The sequence below is a fragment of the Lagenorhynchus albirostris genome, chromosome 14 (genome assembly GCF_949774975.1).
Source record: "Lagenorhynchus albirostris chromosome 14, mLagAlb1.1, whole genome shotgun sequence".
Lineage (NCBI taxonomy): Eukaryota > Metazoa > Chordata > Mammalia > Artiodactyla > Delphinidae > Lagenorhynchus > Lagenorhynchus albirostris.
The window spans coordinates 80669234-80685369 of NC_083108.1; the positions used below are offsets into that span (position 1 = coordinate 80669234).

The following is a 16136-nucleotide window of genomic DNA, read 5'->3' on the forward strand; positions in this document are numbered from 1 at the left end:
TCAGGAGGCGCCCAGAGGTGACTTCAGGTGGCGCGACCCAGGAGTCCGAGCTCTGGAAGAAGGGCCACTGGAGCAGCTGTGGAGATGTGAGGCGCCGGTAGCAGGAGAGCCGTGAGGCCCGGGCGCTGGGGCACTTCCAGGAAGAGGCGCGGACGCTGACGACGCGGGGCCAGGGACTGTGGGCGGTACCGTCCGATGGAACGAGTCACCTGACTCGTGCAGGCCACGCCCACCCCCTCGTGGGCGGGGAGCATGCAAATCAGCCCGCGGCGGCGGCCAATCGTGGCGCGCGCCGGGGGTCCGGGGCCCGGGGATCCGGGACGCTGCCTCGCGCGCAGGCTTTCGTCTCTGCAGACCCGGGCTTTTGCAAGCGGCGTGGCGGGCTTGCGAGCTTGTGCTGTAGTCGCTTCCTCGACCTTCTCGTCTTTAGCGGCCGGCCGGGTCAGGCCGGACCCGCGCAGGGGCCCAGGCGGCGGCTGCCTCAGCCGGAGGCGGAGGCGGAGGTGCGGGGGGTGGTGGGGGCCGCTGCCTTCGCAGGCGCCTGGGCCGGCCCGCGCCTTTTCAGCGTGCTCCATGCATCCGGAGCCCGCCCCGCCGCCGAGCAGCAACAGCCCTGAGCTTCCCCTCAGCTGCGGCAACACTGCCAGCGGCAGCCGCCGGAGCCGCCGGCGCAGCGGGGACGGGGAGCCCCCGGGGTCGCCGTCGCCCCCGCCGCCCCCGCCGCCCGCCGTGACCTACCCGGACTGGATCGGCCAGAGTTACTCGGAGGTGATGAGCCTAAACGAGCACTCCATGCAGGCGCTGTCCTGGCGCAAGCTCTACTTGAGCCGCGCCAAGCTCAAAGCCTCCAGCCGGACTTCGGCTCTGCTCTCCGGCTTCGCCATGGTGAGCTCGGGCCGCCGTGCCCTGCCCCCTTTCAGGTCTGGCCACTGTCACCCGCAGACTTGACGGGGCCCACAGGGGAGCTGGCTGGGCGGGCCAGGCGGGCTGGGGGTGAAGGGAAGAGCTGGGAGAAAGCTGTCGTGGACGCGGGAGGGGTCCAGAGGTGCTGGACATGAGAGGTGGGCGACACGTGACACCCGATGTGGGAGACGGTATCCTACACATGTCCAGGGTTGGGGGGCTCAGATACCTTCAGATGGGCAAGCTTGATGCAGCAAGGAGGGAGAAACAGCAGGATCCTCGACGTAGATCTGTAAGAAGACATTCCCACAGATGTTCAGGGGGAAAGAAAGACATAACGTGGACTGATCTCTTTGGAAGCAGGTATCAGGAGGTTGGGAGGTAAAGGACTCCTGAGGCGTCTCCCTAGTTCCCCCACACTTGAGGCCAGGTTCTTTTATTACCTGGTAGAGGGGATTTCCCGACACCCTGTCTCCTATGGCATTTTCCGAGGCCTCAGCCTGGGGGTTTGACAACCGCTCCCCACCTCAGTTTCTTCTCCAGAAACTTGCCAGTGAGTCACTGGGTGTGGGGGAGCAGCATGGGACATGTTCCCGTTGAATGGGCTCTTTCTTGATGTAGCTGGTGGACTTAGTTTCCGCTCCCCATTCGGGCTGGGTCGGAGTGAGAACCAGCCTCTGGGGAGTAGGGTAGGTGAGGCTGCAAGTTGGGCTGAGAAGTGGCCCCGAGGATGCCTTCATGCTGGGGATCTTGGAGTCTCCCAGGGCAGGGAGCTACAGAACAAGCCCTGATAATCACTTTCAGTGACCTCAGCCTGCATGAATGGGGTCTGCTCCCCCTCCCCCAAGGTTTTTAGCCCAGAGCACTCTCGCCTCACCAGTGAGTGAGGTAATTCCCTGGCCTTGAGGGAGGGCTGGCTGCACCCTTCGTGTTTTCTTGGGAAAGGAGCGTGTCTGGCACTCTCCCTGTGCTCCTCAAACTAGTGGGCGATGCACGGGAGCAAGAACTTTTTAGAAGCCCTTAGCAGTCCCAGAGCACCCTGGGGCCACGGTGGAAAGGCCAGGTGATTGAGGTTGGGGAAGAGCTCTCCCGGCTCTGCCACTTGCTGCCTGTGCGCCCTCAGACTAATCCCTATGTGGGCCTCGGTTTCTGAATTGGTGAATGAAGGCTGCTACTGAGTTTCTCTGACTTTCAGAATTTAATCGAGGAAGCCTTTGAGAGGGGAGGAGAGAATGTGTGTGTAAGAAGTGTCACTCTAGCTTTTAATTTAGGTCTATATGCAGGGGTGCTGTTCTATCAGCCCCAAATCCTAGGAATAGCTGACACTTACCAAGCACCCACTAGGTGCTTGGCACTGTGTAGGTTCCCTAACTTATGCACTAAGTCCTCGACCACCCTTTGAGGTAGTTTTTTCATGGGACTTTCCCGAGGCCACACAGCTCACCTGCTGGAGCGGAATTTGAACCCAGGACGGCTGACATCCAGAACTCTCTTGGACACTTGTACCATTTGTGGTGTATGGAGCTTTGAGCCATGTCCTGCTAGGACCAGGCCTTGTAGGGAACGAGAAATAGAGCAGAAAAACTTCTCTTAAGCAAAATAAAATGTTACAGTTAGGGGGTGGGTGTCAGCTCTTCACAGCAGCTCTCTGGGTTTCAGATAGTGGGATGCTTATATTCCTCTGTTTTCTTTTTTCTTTTTTTTTTTTTTTTTGCTGTACGCGGGCCTCTCACTGTTGTGGCCTCTCCCTGTTGTGGTCTCTCCTGTTGTGGAGCTCCGGACGCGCAGGCTCAGCGGCCATGGCTCACGGGCCCAGCCGCTCCGCGGCATGTGGGATCCTCCCGGACCGGGGCACGAACCCGCGTCCCCTTCATCGGCAGGCGGACTCTCAACCACTGCGCCACCAGGGAAGCCCTGCCTATTCCTCTTTTTCTTGGGGTCATAAATTCACAGCTGCCCAGGCCCCTTCCCACTCCAGGAGAAGTAAGGAGCTGATGGGTGACGCTTTCCTGCCTTCTTGAATCGTGTCTTAGAAGCCGGGCCTCCTAATCAGATGTCATCTCCCTCTTCCTCTTGCTAAAAACAGTGTGGGGAAGTCAGGCAGCAGGGGTGGCCAGAGGCACTTGGTGGGCCTTGACTCACCCAGGCTGTTTCTTGGGGACCTTTATTTTACCCAGTCAGGGTGGAGAAGGCTTCCTGGCTCCACTGATGAAATCCCCAAAATTCTGCCAGCCGGGAAGGCTAAACCCCATAACCAGCCTCTGTTCTGGGGAAGCAGTTACAAGAGAGTGACTGCGTTTGCCATGAGTCTGGAAATGAGTGGGAGAGATGGCGTTAGGGTGGAGAGCGGGTGCTCAGCAGGGCGGGTCTGCCCGCATCCCGATCCCACCAAAGCCACCCAGCCTCGTGAAGGATACTTGGAGAGGAAGGGGTGCCACACAGCCAAGCGCCATGGAAACTAGGGTGAGCAGGTTTCCTGGACTACTCTCCCTTGGCCTGTGAGTCAGCACAACCAACTTCCTGCCCCCAGAGGGCTTCCTTCCTAGAGACCTGGAACACCAGAAGAAGTGACATGACGTGACCTTTGATTTCCAAGGGTGGGAGAGTTGGTGAGGATGCCAGACTCACCTGCGCACTAGGTGAGATTGAGGGAGGGTCTCCCAAGAGCCTGGAGGGGATGGAGAGACTCCCCATTCATGGGTGGAAGGGCCTGGCCGGGTGCCCTGAGGCCATGGGACCTGAGACAGCGGCTTTACTCTTCGGGGCCAGTTTTCTCATGTGTGCAAAGGAGGCACATATTCTGTTCTCCCGTGGACTTGCATGCGGAGTCATTACAAGGTCCGGTGGCCCATGAAGGATTGAGGAATTATCTTCAGACAAGATTCCCGTTCCTGATGGCATTTCCAGAAACGGCAGAACTTGTCTGGGCTCAGCACCCAGACTCTTAAAACCAGGGGCCCTGGATGTAGCACATGATCAGCAGCCTGCAAGGGCTCCTTGAGCCGAGGGTGCCATGACTCGGGCCATCTGTGCCTCAGTTTACCTCTCAGCAAGAGGCAGCCAGCCTCGGCCTGACCCTGTCCCCTTGGGGCCGCGGTGAGCACACGCAGCCGTCGTGGTGTGCTGGGGAGGGCAGCCTGTAACGTTAGCCTAAGCAGTAGATAATTGGGAAGGGTAAACAAAATGCTTTCTGTGACCTGGGATCAATTAGTTTTGGATTATCTGCCTCCTCAAGTTCTCCACCTGCCAGCACCCTTTTGTTCCCAGGTTCCAGAGTGGGTTCAGAAGCTGCTTGGAATTTCTCTGAAAATGAGTTGGAAGGAAGGGCTCAAATCATAAGGCATTATTGAGCCTCTGTGACACGTTCCGAGTTCAGGGGGCGTGGAGATGAGGAACAAATTACTCATGGTGCTCATTACTTTTTTTTTTTTAAAATATTTATTTATTTATTTATTTATTTTATTTTTGCTGCATTGGGTCTTAGTTGCGGTTCGTGGCATCCTCCACTGCGGCGCGCGGGCTTCTCTCTAGTTGTGGCCCACGTGCTCAGTAGTTTTGGTGTGTGGGCTTAGTTGCCTCATGGCATGTGGGATCTTAGTTCCCCAACCAGGGATCGAACCCGCGTCGCCTGCTTTGGAAGGCAGATTCTTTATTTTATTTTATTTATTTTATTTTTGGCTGCATTGGGTCTTCGTTGCTGCGCGCGGGCTTTTCTCTAGCTGCAGCGAGCGGGGGCTACTCTTCATTGCGGTGCGCTGGCTTCTCATTGCGGTGGCTTCTCTTGTTGCGGAGCACGGGCTCTAGGCACGCGGGCTTCAGTAGTTGCAGCACGTGGGCTCAGTAGTTGTGGCTCTTGGGCTCTAGAGTACAGGCTCAGTAGTTGTGGCGCACTGGCTTAGTTGTTTTGCGGCATGTGGGATCTTCCCGGACCAGGGCTCGAACCCCTGTCCCCTGCATTGGCAGGCGGATTCTTAACCACTGCCCCACCAGGGAAGTCCTGGTGCTCTTTACTCATGGTAATCATTGCCATTGTCGATTGGGCTCTTGGAATAGGCTAGACGTTGTACTAAGTATGCTCCTTGTACTGTCTCTTGTGATTTTCACAGCCTGGGGAGTGAGGGTAGGTGTGGTTCCGCAGTGAATGACTTGTCCGAGGTTACCTGGCTGGTAAGCTGTGGGGCCCTGTGACTGTGGTGTGGCCCCACTGCTACGGGAGAGGAAGCACCAGAGAGAGTGGTGGGAGGACAGAGCTGGGAGGCTCACGTATTGTAGAGCAGAGTAAGAACCGGGACTCTGGAGCCAGACAGCTTGGGTTCAAACCCCGGCTCTACCACTTATAACTGTGAGATCCTGGGGAAATTGCTTAATGTCTCTGGTCCTCAGCTTCCTCTTCTGTAAAATGGGGGTAATAGTAATACCAACCTCATAGGCTTGGTGTGAGGATTCATTTGTATTTGCAAAGCACTTAGAAAAGTACCTGGCCCAGGTACGACGGAAACTCTCTCACCCTTGTTCACATGATGTTGGGACTGCTTTTTTTTTTTTTGGCCAAGCTGCGGCATGTGGGATCCTAGTTTCCCCACCAGGAATTGCATCCAGGCCCACGACAGTGAAAGCACTGAACCTTAACCACTGGCCCACCAGGGAATTCCCAGGGCTTCTTTTATAAGGGTTAACTGGTTTAGAAGAATGTGATTCCAGCCTAGCCTTGAGGGTGGTAGAGTTAGGGCTTAGGGAAGAACCCTCTATCAGAGGAAGTATTAGGAGCACAGTTACTAAGGTGAGGAATTATAGGGTCTCCAGGAAAAGGCAGAGAGTGTGGCGTGGCTGGAGTTGAGGGTGTGTTGGGGATAGTAGAGGAAGATGAATCTAGCCAGACTAGATGGTGCAGGGCCTTGACTTGCTGTTTGGGACGTTTGAACTCTGGTATCGGCAATGGGGAGCCGTGGAAGGTTTTGGAGCAGAGGAATTCCATGATGAATTCTTGAATAATGTTGAAGATGTTACTATTTACTAAACACCAGGCAAGAGCCTGGATCCTTTTCTTTCATTCTTACTTAATCCTCAGAACAGCTCTTAAACATATGTACTGTCACCTCCGCAGAGGCTTACAGAGGTTCTGATCACCCAGCTAGTAGATTTCAAGCCCCAGTCCCTCTGACTTGGAGTCTTTTGTACTCAACCACCCTCTCACCGTGTCCCTTGCTGTTAGTTGAAAACTGGGCCTTTGAAGTCTTCCAGATGTGCAGTTCTGCACTCTGGGCCGTGTACAAATGGAACTTTGCTGAATGTCCCAAGGGGAAGGCACTCCCTGCCTAGCCGAGGAGCCTTTTGGAAAACTTCACAAGTGCCTGTGGCACGTGTCTGGAATTTTCAGCCAGGGTCTCTGTTGAGCTCTGCTGATTTCTGCTGGATCCAGGGCTGATGAAGGAGAGCTCTAGGGCTTCCCAAGGTGGCACTGTGGTAATCAATGTTGGGAAGGCGATTCCCTGGAGAAATGAAACTGAGAAAGTTTAAACAAGAGCAAGTTTCTCTCTGGTGGAACTTCTTCTGGGAGGCCTTGAATATGCTCCCCAGAAGGGATGCCTTAAGCTGATAGAAACACGGGAATTCCCTGGCAGTCCAGTGGTTAGGACTCCATGCTTTCGCTGCCAAAGGCGTGGGTTCAATTCCTGGTCGGGGAGCTAAGATCCCGCAAGCTGTGCGGTATGGCCAAAAAAACCCAAAAAGAAAACGGATGGAACCACAAACTCTTCGGAGGAGAATCTTCTGGGACTGTGGTTTGACAGGCCTTTTTGGGAGCATTGGTCTAACCCAAGAACGGACCAACTTTTTCTATAAAGTAAATATTTTCAGCTTTGCAGGCCACACAGTCTCAGTGATAACTACAGGTGTCCCCTACTTTTCGAAAGTTAGCTTTACACCACCTCGCTTTTACGAAAGACCTACATTAGTACCTGTTTTCACTAACCTGAAAGAAACCCAAAGAGAATTTTTACTTTTACCAAAGAAAGGTAAAAAGCGAAAATAGCATTTGCAGTGAGCCGTTATAGAGGCAGCACGCACCCCAAGGGGTGAGACTGGCACCACCAAACTCCTTTCCCCGGAACCGCACTCAGCATCTCGGCATCAAGTCGCCAGAGCTTTGAGCTGTGTCTTTTAGCATCTGTGCTTTAATCTCGGTTTATTTGTGCGTCTGTTAGCAAGATGTCTCCTAAGGTAATTGCTCCATCCCTTTAGGCCATTTCACCTTACAGAAGGTTTCAGAGGTACATTATAGGGGGAAACCTGTACTCAATTCTGCTATTTTAGCTCAAAAGCAGCCACAGACCTTAGATAAATGAGTGGGCATGGCTGTGTACCAGTAAAATTTTATTTGCAAAGAAGTACACTGAAGGCCAGTTTGGCGATCCCTGATTTAAGTGCTCTCCAAACTTTTTGAGTGCACACCCCGCTCAAAATATTGTCAACACTAGGCTCGGTATTTGTATACGTGTGTATGCACACTATGTGTATACGTATACGTATATGTATGGTAATGAATGATATGTGTGCTAATAAAACATAAGTACTAAAAGGTACATAGGGGACTTCCCTGGCGGTCCAGTGGTTAAGACTCCACACTTCCACTGCAGGGACGCGGGTTCAGTCCTTGGTTGGGGAACTAAGATTCCACAAGCTGTGTGGCCAGAAATTAAAAAAAAAAAAAAGTACATAAAGACAAATCAAAACAACAACAAAAAAGTACATAAAAATACAACATTGAGGGCTTCCCTGGTGGCACAGTGATTGAGAGTCCGCCTGCTGATGTAGGGGACACGGGTTCGTGCCCCGGTCCAGGAGGATCCCATGTGCCGCGGAGCGGCTGGGCCCGTGAGCCATGGCCGCTGAGCCTGCGCGTCCGGAACCTGTGCGTACCGCAATGGGAGAGGCCACAGCAGTGAGAGGCCCGCGTACCGCAAAAAAAAAAAAAAAAAAAAAAAAAACATTGAAAAGTTGAAAGGATGAGCTGAAAAAGGAATGTCATGAGAGTTCTTAGGGTTTCCGATGGATTACATAGGATTGTCTTTGGACACTTTAGAAACCCTGGGCTGAAATACCCAAAGGTCAAGTCTTGCCTTTAATATTCGTTTAGTGAGTCCCCTAGAGGGACAAGGCCCAGTGCTGGAAGCTAGAGAAACAGGGAAGTAGAGTGGAGGAAACCAGACGTGTCATTACATCTTCAGAACGTGTTTGGCAAGCGCAGTGGTGGAGGAGAGTTGGTGGAGGGACACTTAGCACCGTCTGAAAATACTTGCCTAAACGTTTAGTACCTGTCATCCTCCCTGGGGCAGGGATTCTGCTGTCTTCCTGCTTTTTCTCCAGCGGAGCCACAAGATCCTTAAGGCACATAGTAAGTTCTCAATGAAAGTTGTCCGTGAGGGTAATTCTCTGGCGGTCCAGTGGTTAGGACTCTGCACTTTCACTCCTGAGGGCATGGGTTCAATCCCTGGTTGAGGAACTAAGATCCCTTAAGCCGCGCAGCGCAGCCACAAAAAAAAAGTAGTCCATGAACGAATGAATGGCCCCGTCCTCACCTGGGAGGCCATGGAACAGGGGTGACTTGGAAGGTAAAAACCTGAGGACGTCAAAATTAGCCGGATGAAGAGAAAGGCTAGGCCTGTTCTCTACCCCCTCCCCCCAACCTGCAGGTTCAACCTGTTAGTGGCTTGTGACATTGAGTCGCAACCAGCAGGTTTTTTGTGTGTTCTTTTTTTGGAATAAGAGTGGAATGAGGGCTTCCCTGGTGGCGCAGTGGTTGAGAGTCCGCCTGCCGATGCGGGGGACGCGGGTTCGTGCCCCGGTCTGGGAGGACCCCACATGCCGCGGAGCGGCTGGCCCCGTGAGCCATGGCCGCTGAGCCTGCGCGTTGTGTTCCGCAACGGGAGAGGCCACAACAGTGAGAGGCCCGTGTACCGCAAAAAAAAAAAAAAAAAAAAAAAAAAAGAGTGGAATGAAACAGAAAGCAGCAGCATGCATCATGTGTAAGAGGAGGCTGGGTTAGCACGCTTTCAGGGTAATTATTGTTTGGGGAAACTTGTTTCTGTTATAAATGGGTGTGTGTCTATTTAGGGAAACCTTTGGAATACTGGTCGATGGTGGTCAAAAGAGTTTGTAAATTACTGGATGAGCCCTCAATCCTCTCTTAATAGATAGTTTGCATCGGAGGGGGGGCCAGCAGGTTCAGGCAGCGCTCGGTGACCCAGGGTGACTGTGGCATGGCAGCTCCAGTGAACAGGAGAAGCCCAGGCTTGGGAAAGGAGAGTTGTGTCTTCCAGCTGTTGGGCGCCCGAGTCAGGCCAGGCATGGGAAGGCTGCCTTGGAAGGGCCTGGCCTCGGCGCCAGGTGGCAGGGGTCTCCATGGAGCCCAACAGGAGTGAGAAGAGTGGTTGGCATCCGGGTGTGGTGGGCAGACACCCAGCAAGGCCAGCCAGGCCCTGCCCTTCTCAGGAGCCTCTTCTTGGCTCGTGCTTGAGGTTTGGTGTCCCCGTGGCGGGGTGGTGGTGTCAGAGGTCCGCGGACCAGAGTGAGGTGGGGCTGGCCGTCCCTCGCCCTTCCTCACCCTTTAGGACCCATATGGCCAGGTTTAAGCAGGCCTGTGGCTGGCTGGGAGCTGTTTATTTTAGGTTAACGGCCCAGCACTCTGGCTATATTTACCTTGCGAAGCTGCTTGCAATCTGATCTGATCTCTCTGGGACTCAGCTGGGGCCCTGGGAGTTGCCTGCCAGATTCCGAGAGGCCCCCCCTGGCTTTACCCTCCCTGCCCTTGGGGAGATTTCCAAAGTGGGACGCATTCTGAAAAAAGCAGTAGTTTTTATTCCTGTGAACAGTTTTCCTCAGGAGCCATGATTTGTGCCAGCCATTCGTTCACGCAGCCCCAGGACACTGAGCTTGGTCCCCAATGTGGGAACGGTACACACAGCCCGCCAGCGTGCTCCAAGTTCCAGGAACTGTAGGGTCCGGCGAGGATGATGGGGTTTCTTCCGGAGCACGGCAAGGCCCCTTCTCCTCAGAAGGCCCAGCGTCACAGGCTGAGCTGCCCAGGCTCCCCACCAGCCCAAGACCTCGGGGGAAATTCTGGTGTCCCCAGGCCAGGTGTGTCCCAACAGCTGTGTGTACGGCCCTAGAGCCTGAGGGTCCGGCAAGGTGGTCTCTGTCCTGCCAAGGTGGCCAGCTGTGCCGTGGGGCACACATTCTCCTTGTACCGAGGGTTTGGAGCTGGAGCAGGCCAGGCCCGGAGTGGGGGGTCTGAGCCCCTCACCCTCCCCAGGGAACAGAACACGGGCACACAGGGTCAGTTCTCAGCAGCCTCAGCTGAGGGCGTGCAGGGGCTGTTTGTCTTCCACTTTAAGCCCCGCGTTTTTCTTTTTAACTAAGAGTTATTGAGTACCTTCTGGGGGCTGGCCCTTTGTTAAACCCCTGTCAAGACCTCATTTAATCCCCTCAGTGACTGTCTTAGTCTGTCTGGGCTGCTATAACAGAATACCACAAGCTGGGTGGCTTATAAACAACAGATGTTTATTTCTCACAGTTCTGGAGACTAGAGTCCAAGATCAAGGTGCCAGCAGATTCAGTGTCTGGTGAGGGGCTGGCTTCCGGGCTCATAGACACTGACTACTGTCCTCACCTGGCAGGAGTGGTGAGGGGGTCTCTGCTGGGGGCAACTCTCCTGTAAGGGCACTAGGGCACCACCCCCAAGACATAATCACCCCCAAAGCCCCTACCTCCTCACACCATCACCTTGGGGGTTAGGATTTAAAATATGAATTTAGAGGGTTTGCCGACATTCGGTCTGTAGTAGCAGGTGTGAGGAAAATGGTATTACCCCCTTTGCACAGAGCCTCAGTTTCCTCATTTGTAAAAAAGTAATAATAATGTTGCTAGTAATCATTGACACTTTATTAAGCATATATATATATATGACAGATTTTGTGCCAAGGGCTTTGTATTCATTAATCTGTTGAACCCTCATAACAGCCCCTATTTTATAGATGTAGAACCTGTGGCATAGAGAGGTTACCAGCTTTGTAAGTGGAGGAGCCAGTTCACTCCTAATGGCTCTGTAGAGGTAGAGATACCAGGCTTAAGAGAACATATACCTGTATATGTGTGTGTCGTTCCCCCTGCCCCTGCCGCCGTATAGACCCCCAGCAACCAGCTCAGGGCCTGATGCACCTAATGGGTCTGGACATTTCAGGTGAGTGAATTAGTAGCCAGTGGACCTGAGGCAGCCAAGCAACAGACTCTCCTGCTGGTCCCTTCTCCGGTTTCAGGTTCCGGGGCAGCAGGCCAAAACAGGAAGAGGAAGTGCTGGGGAGGGGGCAACGTGGCAGGAGGTACGCCCTGCCGGAGGTGCCCCCCTTCTCCAGTGTGGTCAGGCCCGGGGACAGAGACCAGGGAGCCCGGGGTGCAGCCCTTAACCTGCCGTGCCCTGGTGGCCTGCCCGGATGCCCTGCATCCCTCACCCGCGTGTGCTGAGCAATCTCAGCGTTGGCCTTAGGCCACCAGTGAGTGATCCTAAAAATGGTCAGAATCCTCATGGCACTGCCCCAGATTTAGATGGGCTTGAAACGTTTTACAAACTCCTGGGATGAAAAGTTTATACAATCATCAGTTGTGGGAATTCTAAGACAGAAGTCTGTGACTCCTGTTGAAATTGTCTGCAAAGTCATATGACTGTATATACCTGGCTGTCTTAAGGCGTATCCAGTATTTTCACCAAATTCTCAAAGTGTCCAACCCCAGATCAGCTCTAGACAGCGACCTTAATTTTGCCACATACCCTACTTTTTCAGAGACAACAGGGAAGGTCTTGACCAAGGTCACCCAGGGAAGCAAGGGTGTTTCTGGAGCCAAAACCCAGGGCTGCCAATTTGGCTTTGGTTTTCTCAGGCTGGACAGGAGGATAGAAACCCAGCGGGTTTCATATAGAGACACTGGGATTGAGGGTGAAGTTTTTAAATTGAATAACAATAATAATAGTAAAGCCTCTTTATTGAGGGTTTACTCTGTGCCAGGCACTGAGTATTTAATGTGGGATTAACTCAGTCCTCACAACTCTGAGTGATGTACCAGTCTTTTTTTTTTTTTTTTGGCCACACCGCGCAACTTGTGGGATCTTAGTTCCCCGACTAGGGATTGAACCTGGGCCCCGGCAGTGAGAGCACCTAGTCCTAACCACTGGACTGCCAGGGAATTCCCCCAATTTTCTATTTTTTTAATTATTAATTAATTAATTGATTAATTTTGGCTGATCTGGGTCTTAGTTGTGGCATGCGGGATCTAGTTCCCTGACAAGGGATCAAACCTGGGCCCCCTGCATTGGGAGTGCGGAGTCTTACCCACTGGACCCCCAGGGAAGTCCCCCAATATTCTGTTTTTTACAGATAAGGAAACTTAGGCCCAGAAATTTAAAGGAACTTGCCAGAGCCTCACAGCCTAATAAAGGGCAGAGCAGTCAGGGCTCAAAGCAGGCAACCTGGTTCCAGAGCCTGTGCTCCTAACCACTGCCCTACACTGCCTTTCCAGGCCTAGGAAGGCTGTGGAGGTACAAGAAATGAAAGCAAACAGGGCCAGGCCTTACAAACAAGAAAGCTGGGAAGGAAGGAGCCCACCCCCTCCCCCGGAGTAAGGAGGGGTCGGGGCAGGTGTGGGGCTCGTGGGTACATTTCAGCATCAAGCCTCCCCCTTCTGAGCCTGGCACACACAGCGAACCCTTTATGAAGGGTCATTCTCCTTAATGGTGTTGCCATTGGCACTTGCTTCCCCACTCCCTCCAGCCTCTGCAGACAGACCCTGGCAGTGTGCCCACTGCCCGCTTCTCCCGGCCCATATCTGATGAGCTGGATCCTTCACATGGGGGTGATTTGCAAGGCCCAGGTGACAGGAGGTGGGTGGCGGGCCTGGAGCATGCCCCTGGTGACCCCAGATCCACAGGTCTCCAGGAACTGGGGAGCAGCTAGTGCATCAGCCCTGGGGCCCTGAGCCCAGCACTGGGGCTGGAGGAGGAGATGGCCCTGGGGCTTGCCGACTGCACCGCAGCACCCAGCCAGAGCCCAACTCTTCTGGGAAGCCTCTCTTAATTCCTTCTTGGTTGGTGCACTGTGTTCTCAGAAAGGGCCCAGGCATGACCTGGGAGGGCCTTCATCCCTTCACCCCACCCCTCTCCTTGTCCCCAGAGCAGGGCATGAGGAAACCTCTGCTTGGGACTTCCGTGGTGGTGCAGTGGTTAAGAATCTGCCTGCCAATGCAGGGGACACGTGTTCGAGCCCTGGTCCGGAAAGATCCCACATGCTGCGGAGCAACTAAGCCCATGCACCACAACTACTGAGCCCGCGTGCTGCAACTACTGAAGCCTGCGTGCCTAGAGCCCATGCTCGGCCACAAGAGAAGCCACTGTGATGAGAAGCCCACGCACCACGATGAAGAGTAGCCCCTACTCTCTGCAACTAGAGAAAGCCTGTGCGCAGCAACGAAGACCCAACACAGCCAAAAATAAATAAAATAAATAAATTTATTTTTAAAAATAGAATAATTTTCAGTAAGAAACCTCTGCTTGGGAATTGGGAGTGTGGTGCCAACAGGAAGGGAGCCTTTTTTCATTCATGTAAACTTTTTTGTCATAGTGAAATTTACATAAAACTTACCATTTTAACCATTTGTGATGATTACTATTTGGGAGGTGTTTGCCATCTACCAGGAGCTCTCATTTAATTGTTAAAATAATCCTATTAACTGATACCATATCCCTACTTTACAAATAAGAGAGTTGAGGCACAGAGAGGTTCAGTGACTTTCCCAAGGACACGTAGCTCGTGAGTGGCAGAACTGGGATTCAAATCCAGGCAGCCCGGGCTCCAAGCCTGCCCCCTCTACCAGTACTTCCTGCCGCTTCTCAACCCTAAGTGGGTGGGTCTTATTATCCCCATTATACAGATATGGACACTGAGGCTCAGAGAGGCTAAGTGTCTTACCCAGGGTCCCAGAGCTTGATGGGAGGAGAGCTTCTGAGCCATGACTATCCTGTCACTTAGCCCACCTCTTCCTCCCCCCCCACCCCAGGTGGCGATGGTGGAGGTGCAGCTGGACGCTGACCACGACTACCCGCCGGGGCTGCTCATCGCCTTCAGTGCCTGCACCACGGTGCTGGTGGCCGTGCACCTGTTTGCGCTCATGATCAGCACCTGCATCCTGCCCAATATCGAGGCGGTGAGCAACGTGCACAACCTCAACTCGGTCAAAGAGTCGCCCCACGAGCGCATGCACCGCCACATCGAGCTGGCCTGGGCCTTCTCCACTGTCATCGGCACGCTGCTCTTCCTGGCTGAGGTCGTGCTGCTCTGCTGGGTCAAGTTCTTGCCTCTCAAGAAACAGCCGGGTCAGGTGCGGCCCACCAGCAAGCCCCCGGCCAGCGGCGCGGCCGCCAACGTCAGCGGCAGCGCCGGCGGCATCACCCCAGGACAGGCCGCCGCCATCGCCTCCACCACCATTATGGTCCCCTTCGGCCTGATCTTTATCGTCTTTGCTGTCCACTTCTACCGCTCACTGGTCAGCCATAAGACGGACCGACAGTTCCAGGAGCTCAATGAGCTGGCCGAGTTTGCCCGCCTGCAGGACCAGCTGGACCACAGAGGGGACCACCCCCTGACCCCCGGCAGCCACTATGCCTAAGCCCTCCTGGGCTGGGCACTTCGGAGCTTTGGCCTTACGCCCTTCCCCACGACCTTGTCCCGGCCCAGCCTCAAGGACAGCCTGTATAGGGGGCTGGGCTTTCGTCAGGGGGCAGAGAGTGGAGGGAAGAGGCTTTTTTTAAAGAGAAATTACTGCACTTTGAAACTTTCCTCTAAGAGAATAAGCACTTCCTGTTCTTCCAGCTCCAGGTTCACCTCCTGTTCTGAAGCCACCGGTGGGAGCCAGAGAGGGGACAAACGCTCCCTTTGTCCCTCCTCCTCCCCTGTGCCAGTGCCACCTGGGTGCCTCCTGTCCTTTCCGTCTTGACCCTCCTCCCCGTTCAGTGTCGATTGTGTGCGTGTGTGTGCGTGTGCGAACACAGAAATATACTCATAAGGGACACCTCCTCTTGTGTCTGTATTTGTTGGGTCTGGACTGCCTGGTATTTCTCCTGGTGCCCCAATAGGTGAGCCTCTAAACAAAAAAAATTTTTTCAACATTTTGGGAAATTTCAAACCTACCCCCAAAAGTTCCATGAAGAGTAACTGAAATATATATACAGTCAATTCTTATTCGCAGTGGTTCTGTTCTATAGTCACAGAACACTTATTTAGTATTTCTCCTAAGGGAAATATGGGGTTATGTTCCTGCGAGCCTCTGGTCACAACATTTTTGTCAACCAATCAGTACACAGCCTTGTTTTTTGTGTGTTTCTTTTTAAAGACGCCTTAATATGTGTTATATATAACATTGAACTTACACGCTATCGCTATCACAACAGCACTATCACTCACTTGTGACTGAAACTTACATAACACACATTTTCTCCGTAAGGCACATCACAGCCTTCCTGTGCTCTGAACACTAGACAGCACTTCATTGTCACCCTTGGGGACCGTTTTAAGTAGTGAAATCACCAACAAAAAGCACCAAAATGTGAAAAACGTAGCACTAAATAGACTGTGAAAAGGATACTTGTTTACAGCATGAGCTGAAAGAAGGCAGAGGGTCACCTTGTTTGACCTCAGCAAGTAGGCAAATTTGCAAATACTGAAAGTGTGAGTAATGAGAATGACAGTATGTTTTCTCCCTGAGCCATATGCATTAGTTACAGATTTCTTCCTTAAACCAAGGACATTCCTCTACAGAACCACAATTCGATGATCAAATTCAGGAAATTTGACATTGATGCGATACTATTATCTAATACAACAACATTCGTTTTCAGTTTCCCTCTTTGTCCCAATCATGTCCTTTCTTGTAGTGATTTTTCCATCCAGGATCATGCACTGCATTGGGTTGTCATGTCTCTTTAGTCACCTTTTATTTGGGACAGCCTTTCTTTGTCCTTTGTAATATCAACATTTTTGAAGAGTCTGAGCCAGTGTTTTGGGTTTTTTTTAACATCTTATTGGAGTATAATTGCTTTACAATGGTGTGTTACTTTCTGTTTTATAACAAAGTGAATCAGTTATACATATACATATGTTCCCATATCTCTTCCCTCTTGCGTCTCCCTCCCT

At 52.8% G+C, this 16136-nt stretch overlaps 1 protein-coding gene across 1 annotated transcript; it reads left to right on the forward strand.

Annotated features, from left to right (window-relative positions):
- Positions 1-288: 288 nt before the first annotated feature.
- Positions 289-15015, forward strand: ORAI1 (ORAI calcium release-activated calcium modulator 1). The gene is made up of 2 exons (XM_060170477.1): positions 289-885; positions 14005-15015. Exons 1-2 carry the CDS (start codon positions 574-576, stop codon positions 14611-14613), a joined length of 921 nt encoding a protein of 306 aa, XP_060026460.1. The 5' UTR covers positions 289-573; the 3' UTR covers positions 14614-15015.
- The last annotated feature ends 1121 nt before the right edge of the window (positions 15016-16136 follow it).

What these genes read in the sequence shown, in the direction of transcription:
- ORAI1 (XM_060170477.1), top strand. Translation starts at nt 574, where the DNA reads ATGCATCCGGAGCCCGCCCCGCCGCCGAGCAGCAACAGCCCTGAGCTT. An exon ending in TGCTCTCCGGCTTCGCCATG is followed by an intron (nt 886 to 14,004) that starts GTGAGCTCGGGC and finishes CCCCCACCCCAG; the next exon opens with GTGGCGATGGTGGAGGTGCA.